Source organism: Dasypus novemcinctus, chromosome 25, assembly GCF_030445035.2.
Source record: "Dasypus novemcinctus isolate mDasNov1 chromosome 25, mDasNov1.1.hap2, whole genome shotgun sequence".
Taxonomy (NCBI): Eukaryota; Metazoa; Chordata; class Mammalia; order Cingulata; family Dasypodidae; genus Dasypus; species Dasypus novemcinctus.
In genome coordinates, this window is record NC_080697.1 from 1,965,743 (window position 1) to 1,973,741 (window position 7,999).

The 7,999-nt window shown below is 42.5% G+C and overlaps 1 protein-coding gene across 4 annotated transcripts in view; it reads right to left on the minus strand.

Moving 5' to 3' along the window:
• ROCK2 (Rho associated coiled-coil containing protein kinase 2) overlaps window positions 1–7,152 on the minus strand; it is a 167,053-nt gene extending 159,901 nt beyond the window's left edge. For 2 of the 4 annotated variants that reach the window (XM_058287790.2, XM_058287789.2), the window contains exon 1: window positions 6,734–6,889. In XM_058287790.2, the coding sequence (XP_058143773.1) occupies window positions 6,734–6,874 (141 nt within the window). In that variant the 5' untranslated portion in view covers window positions 6,875–6,889. Of the gene's footprint in view, window positions 1–6,733 lie in introns of all 4 variants that reach the window. The other 2 variants (XM_058287787.2, XM_058287788.2) reach the window with 2 other exon arrangements.
• Window positions 7,153–7,999: the final 847 nt, after the last annotated feature.

Genomic DNA, 7,999 nt, shown 5'->3' on the forward strand with positions numbered 1-7,999 from the left:
GAATATTTTTAAAAAACTATTTCACACTGAACGCAATGAATATGAACATACCATGTATCTAAAGTACTGAGAAAAATGCACATTTCATTTACATAGTCACTGCAGCGTTTTGAGAAATACAATCAAGACGCCAATATAAAAATTCAAAATATATTTTTATATATTTAAAAGCAACTCCAAATAGTCTGTTAACTCCAAATTACTTTATTCTAATGTTAAAATAGCTGCAATATTGCCATCAATAAACTATACTTTACATTACTTCTTCCCCCAATTTCTGACTTTGTATCTCATTTCTCTGAACAAAAATCAATATTTTAATAAATTTGTTCTAATATTTACTAATTCCCATAGATGCTGATGGTATGGCCTCAGCACTTGCTAAAATCTAATGATTCACAAGGAAAAAATGTTAAAATATTTATTTTTTTCAAAGGCAAACTAGTTAACCATAACACAATGTTTACAACCTTTCGGTATCAACGTGAATTTTATTCACTATGGAACACAATAAAATATGGTCATACATGTTTAAACGTTTAAGAACCCAAAGTGCCACAAACTATAATCCTATAAAAACAATAAAGTCATCCCAAGAGGGTGAAACATTTTTCAAAATCATACTAATATTTGCACATTTAATACTTTTGCAGGGTTTCAACAAACAAAAATATATTTTCACTAAATCAGGCATCAAAAGGCAAGACAACCATGCTAATGTTAGAGAAATAATTACAACCAAAAATTTGTTTTGAGTTCATCTTTAAAACATTACAGAAGCATCTTAATACTAAAATAAAATGCATTTCTAAATTTTGCCTTCACTACTCAAGAAGAAAAAGTCCCACATATGGTTTTCTTTAATAAAAAATACAATCAGCTAAACTAAAGCTAAAGGAAACTTCAATTTCAAAACCCTATTTTGAGAAAAATATCTACAGGAATAATACTTAAATACAAGACAAAACAGGTAGGGCCACACCATGATACAGAGTGCAAAAATAAGGCATCTACTTTTACATATCAACATTCCACTATGTCTTGGATAAGATCCAAAAATGTGTACATAATGTAATCCCACAAATCAATACCCAATGCATGCCACCTGTGAGCAAGGACAGGCAACACAGTAAGTGCGTGAAAAAGTACTCAACATCATTAATCATCAGGAAAATGCAAATTAAAATCATGAGATACCACCACCCATTCACAGAATAGCTAATATTTAAAATACCGGGGACACTGTGATTATACTAAAAACCATTAATTATACATTTTGGATTAACTGACAGAAACGGCAGTTATATACAGTGGGGAAGCATAAAGGGATTGAGAGGTGAGGGATTTTCTTGATTGTTTGTCTAGTTTATGTTTACTATTATTGAAATAATGAAAATGCTCTAATAATGATTGAAGTGATGAATGCACAACTATGTGATTAAAGCAAATACCACTGATTGTACACTCTGGATGAATTGTATGTTTATTAATATGTATTAATAACATTGATCTATTTTAAAAAATGAACTACAAAAAATATATATATATCATACACTGTTGGTAGGAGTATAAAGACATCTGACAGTTTCTTAAAAACTAACCATACATCTAGCCTATGACTAGCAATTCCAATATCATTCATACAAGATTGTTCATAAGAGCCAAAGTATATAATACGAAACAGCCAAACCTGGAAAAAGCCCAGATGTTCATCAACAGAAAGCTAAATAAACATGGTTTTATGTAACAGTCATATAAAGTTATACTACTCAGTAATAAAAAAGGAACAAACTGCTGATTTATAAAATAACATGGATGAATCTCAAATACTATGCTAAGCTAAAGAAAGCAGACATACTAAAAAGGTACATACTAAATGATTCCATTTATAGGAAGTTCTAAAAGAGGTGAAAGTAATTTTTAGAGCAGAAAATCAGGAGAGGTTGCCTCTGAGGGAATGGGGTGTCAAATTGGCTGGAAAGGTTTCTAGGTTCCTAATGGCCTAAACCTTGGTAAGGATTTGCATTACACAAATGTGTGCATATGTCAGAATTCATCAACGTAACGCTTAAGATTTCTGCATTTCATTGTTATGAAATTTTCACTGCAAGCCTATGGAAAGCATGGTGAAGTGTTTAAAGGTGAAGTGTGCTAATATCTGCAACTTGTTTTGAAAGAAAAGTAAAAGATGTATTGATGGATGGGTGGATAGAAGGATGAAGAGATGTAACAGAGCAAAATGTTAAATAGGTCATGGTCATGTGGGTGCTCATTGTCAATTTTCAACACTAATATGGTTTGAAATTCTCCATAATAAAATGTTGGGGAATACTTCAAAATGTACCGACTGCCTTGTTAATTTGGGCACAGCATACCTTAGAACCTAGCAAGTCCACTCCCAGAAACATACTCTTGCCTAGAGAAATTCCTACACATGTACTCCAGATAATACATACAAGAATGCACACACTTTCTGTAATAGGGAAAAAAAAAAAAAAATACCCAAATATCCATCAAGCAGATTGGAGCAGTATATTGTAATTTATGGTAGAAGTGGAAATGAATAATATGGGTAAATCTTAGAAACACAATTTCAAGTGAAAGAAGTCAAAAAAGAACATATCCATATGTTAACATTTCATAAAGTTTAAAAAACAAATAAAACTGAATGTTTAGGAATACATGCAAATGTGGTAATCTATGAAATAAAGTGAGAATAATAAAAAGCTTCAGGGTGGGAAGCAGATCTGGCTCAATGGATCAAGCATCCGCCTACCACATGGGAGGTCCAGGGTTCAAACCCAGGGCCTCCTGACTCGTGTGGTGAGTTGGCCTGTGAGCTGGCCAATGCGCAGTGCTGATGCATGCAAGGAGTGCCGTGTCACGCAGGGGTATCCCTCACATACGGGAGCCTCACGTGCAAGGAGTGCGCCCCACAAGGAGAGCCACCTCATGCGAAAAAAGTGCAGCCCGCCCAGGAGTGGCGCCACACACACAGAGAGCTAAGGCAGCAAGATAACGCAACAAAAAGAGACGCAGATTCCCGGTGCCACTGACAAGAATATAAGGGGACACAGAAGAACACCCAGCAAATGGACAAAGAGAGCAGACAACTGGCATGGGGGGAGGGGAGGGAAGGGGAGAGAAATTGTTTTTAAAATTTAAAAAAAAAAAAGTTTCAGGGTAGCAAATGGAGGATGCAATAGCAGCACACAGGGAATGTCAAAAGGCTAGTGTTCTATTTATTGAGTAGTGATTTCATGAATTCTTTTATGCTTCACAACATATTTGTATGCCATATTCTTCTGATGTTTAAAATATTTCATAATTCAAAATGGGGAAAGAGGACTATCTGATCATGTCTCAGCAGGAAAAAAAAATTATATATTATTTCTTTAAAACTATTCAGGTGCATATAAGGTACTTGTACTGTAACATTCCCTAAAACCCTACTGGGGATCTGAGGCAGCATCCTGAACTCAAACACGATAATGGTAGTTAATAGCTATTACTATTGATACCAGGAAGGATAAACAGACTACAAATATTCTAACACCAAATCAGGTCAGATGTTACCATAAGTAAATTTTACCAAAAAAAAAACACTTGATTTTCTGAGCATTTCATTTATCAGAATGGTGGAGCTGTACTTGCAAGGCAGTTCAATTTCATCGAGAGAGCAAGTTCCAAACATTTGTGAGATTCCTGACCATCAAAATGCAATTTTTAAAGTAAACTAATCCCAATTATGCTATAAATGCCCAACCCAGTGTCTTATATCACAAAAGAAAACCATGTATAAAACATCAAATTATATACTTGCTTCCAATTTTTACTCCATTTCATTTTCATTATACCTTCATAGGATTCATACTTACTATATAGCAGGAAAAAAATATACATACAATTATTTTAATTAGGAAATAAACAGCAGCAAACTGAAAGTGTCCAAGCACTACAATAAATATTTTCATATAGTTTACAGGTGTAATGAAATCAATCAAATAAAGTGTTTTGTATTCTTAGCCAGTGAAAACTGTAAATAAATTTTTAATCACCTTTTCCATCAACACCAGTCTTAAGGAACAGTTTATCCAAGCCTGAATATCATAAGTTATTATAACCATTTGGCGGGGGGGAGATTATTCAGCCTTTGAAACAGTAAGACAACTCAAAACCCAAAAGCACAGATCTTTAGAAATACATCTTTCCAGCATAACACAAAAACACAACTTTTTTTACCATAACATATGGGTAAGCAATATGAAGAGCTGTCAACAACAAAACACGGATATTTACCCAAAAGTTTCAAACATGCAATAGCATACCACTGAAGACACTCCTGCCAAGAAAGTATTACAGAAGCAAACCTGTCTCAAAACTCTTTAAATATTACCAAGCATCTCACAATCTGCAACAATAAAAGGGATATAGTCTCTTCATATTAATTTATGACCCACATAAAACAATTAGCCTTCCCAGAGAAAAAAGATTTAGTATCTACACTGATGTAGATCTAAAACCCTTCTTAATCTACTTATAGATAAATGATTACTAGCACTTTTCTGAGGCAAATTCAAGTGATAATGCTATTCACTCAAAATTATGCAGCAAAAAATAGTTGCCAATAAAACAAATTTCCTTTTAAAAGGAAATGTACCTTTACATAAACTAAAAATATGCTAAGTGCACGCAGGAGCAGTGAACTAAGCTTAACAGGCACTACTGGGTATCAGGCACACTTTACATGCGACATTTTTTCCCCTACAAATAGAGTTTTACCTTCTAGGCCTAGCCTGCTATATCATCAGTTATATAATAACTCCTGCAGAGTGTCATCATCTTACTTTTGTCATCTTAGGCAGTACACAATTTTCAACGGTACCTTTTGAGCTCCCAGTTAAATAATTAGTTCCATAGCTTTTTTTTTTTTTACTATACTGCCTTGTGTTTTCTCTGTTAAAGATAAAATACTTATTTTCTACAGTAAAACAGAAAAAAAAAAAAAACAGCCCTATGCAGTAAACCAATGATCAACTGTGAAATAGACTCTACACAGTAAGGTTTCAAATCTTAGAAATGATACCAGCAATTATTCATCAGGATTTCAGGAAATACAAGTTTTTATAATGCTCTTTTAAAGACTAATTCATTCTAATACTTCATACAGTAAAATATAAATAATTTAAAACTTATGACATGGTTTAAACAATAAACTGTCAGTTCATCAATTTGCAAAAGAAACACCAGGAACCTCACTCCAAGGGAAAACGGGCAATTCCCGACTTGGTAAAATTTACTGCATGCACCTCAGAACCACAATTATTTCATCAACTAAAAACAGCAATAACAGAGTCTATCAAGTCAGCAGCATCTGATGTCAGCTGTCATACTAGAGTAACATGTCACCTTAACTTCATCTAGCAATTTATAAAATTCTTTAACAAAAGAGGTACATGATCACATAATATGTATATTATTGGGTTCAAATTCTGAATAACTCTAACAATTATGATTAACATCTCTAAAGACCCAAGAGATGAAACCAAAGTGTAAAAAAATTTCTATCTGGGATTGAGAATGAACCTGATAAATACTTGAAATTTTGCTGTACTATTTTTAACTGAACTTTCTGGCCTTAGGTCAAAGTTATGCTAGCAAAATACCAAAGTGGAAATGCTGGGAGAGAAGCCCAGTCTCTGCTTTGGCCTAGGGAAAGCTATGCCCTCCATGCAACCAATCCCAACCCCCACCTGAAGACCTGCGGTGCCCAGGGGGTCGCGCTCCCAGGAGAACACACCAGGACCACACCAACGAGAACCGCTGTGCGAGCGGGCAGCCAGCACCTCCGATACAATGCAGCACATCACTGCCTGCTACACTGCACAGGAAGACTAACACTTCAGTTCCTGCATTTCGGCTAAAGAGGACTGAGTCATTCTGCAAATGATTCCAGAAACCTCAAAGGATAACCAAGAGCCTCTGAAGCAAAGTCAAGTCAGACTCTGGAAGGGAGGCGGCAGCTTTTCTCGTCACAGTCCCTAGGCTTCGCCGGGCAGGGAGAACTAACAGTCGGGTCCTAGTGGAAAGCAGCTGAAGCATCCAAGGGTTACCCACCCAAATTCCAGCCCTCTAGAAAGTACCTTTTTTTGCTTTCTTCACGCCAGGGTTAAAACCCCACACCCTTTTCCCCATAAATGCATCTCTACTGCACACTAATCAAATTGTCTGTGAAATTCAACGTCTACCCTGACAAAAATAAGTAATAAGCATTCTGCGGTGCATGTCTAATTTGTAAAGCATGTTTCTTTCTTAATCAAGAGCCATCTAGCACCCTTTAATGGTTATTAATTTGGATTTCAAAGGCCGTCGGTGAAAGGGATACGATGAAGGGGAAAGATTCATTCCACTCTACAATTCAGACTGATTCTTAACCTCACCTCTGGTGCAACAGCCTAGAGAAACAAAATTTACAGAAACAGGAACACTAGAGCTACGTGTTTAAGGAGGTGAAGCTAAAGGGAAGGGGCTAGCGCAGCTCTTTGTCCTCAGCCCCAGGTGGGTCCTCGCCAGGGGAACACCGCGGAGGACGCGCCTCAAGCCCGCAGGTGTGGGGGTCCCCACCTCCCCGCACCCCGCGGCGAGCGGAGAGGACCCAGGGCAGCGGACGGGCGGCAGCTCGGGGTCGGCGAGGGCCGCAGGTGGTCGCGCGGCGCCGGAAGCGGGCACCTACCAGCAGGCTCTCCACGTTGATGGGCGAGCGGGGGTCTCGGATGAGCGCCTCCAGCTTCCTCTGGCGGCCCGCGCCGGCCCCGTCCCCCGGCACGGCCTCGGGGGCGCCGGGCGCTCTCCCCGGCGCGGGCGGCCGGCTCATGCCGTCCCCCGCGGCCGCCTCAGCGCGCGGTCCGGCCGCCCCGGGCCTGGGGCTGTTCCAAGGGCCCGCCTGCGAGCGCGAGGCGGCGGCGTCCCGCCCTCGTCAGGCTCGCTCGCGGCCGCTGCCTCAGGGCGCAGGGCGGCAGCGGGCCGCCGCCTCGGGCCCCCAGAGGATAGACCCGGCTAGCGCGGCTACGGGCGCCGCCGCCCCGGCCCCATGAGAGCCGTCGGCCGCCTCCGCGTTCCACAGGCTGGCTCCGCGTTCCACGGGCCAGCTCCGCTCACGCCCGCCCGCGCCGGGCCGTCTCCCGCGCGCAGACGCTACCCACAAGCCCCTCCGCCCGAGGCCGCCGACGCGCGCCCGTCTCCCAGCCCTCCGCGCGCGCCCAGCCCGCCCCGCAGGGCTCCGCGGCCTCAGCTCCGCCCACCACGCTCGCCCCGCCCCGCCCCGCTGGGCTCCGCGGCCTCTGCCTCCGCCCACCACGCTCGCCCCGCCCCCTACGCTCGCTTTGCCCCGCCCCCTCCCCGCCTCCCGGCAGTCTGAGCGCCCCTCGTCGGTGGGCTCCGCCGTTTGGGTCTCTAGTAGTCGCGCTTTCTCTCCTATTTCTCTTTTCCTCTTTTTTCAACGCTCCATTTTTCTCATTTTAGCGCCTCCTTTCCTTCTTCCTCCTCGCTTTTTGGTCTCCAAACGGGCTAAATCCCTCGCGGAGCCGATGCTGGGGCAGGGGTAGGTGCGCCCAGGCCGCCAGCGCGCCGCCTTCTCCCGCCCGGCCGCCCCTGAGGATCCCGAGGCCGGGGCGAGGGGATCAGGGACGGGCTGGCCGGGGGCCTGCCCCGCCGACGCGAGGGGAGGAGAAGGCAGAGCGAGTACGCGACGTGCGCGGGAGTGTCGGGATCCAGGAGCCCGGGCCTGGGCCGGGGAGAGTGCTTGCGCACCCTGAGCAGAAGCTCTGCGTAGGGACCGTCTTTGCCCGCGGTCCCCCAGCGTGAGCGTAAACACTAGCCACGAAGAGAAACTGAAAGCCGCGGAAAACTGCTTTCCCTCTGCAGCCCTTCACCGGGTCCGTGCCTTTCGGGAGACGGAAGTGGGCTCCTGCACATTCCAACCCCGTCGTGGCCCAGTAGA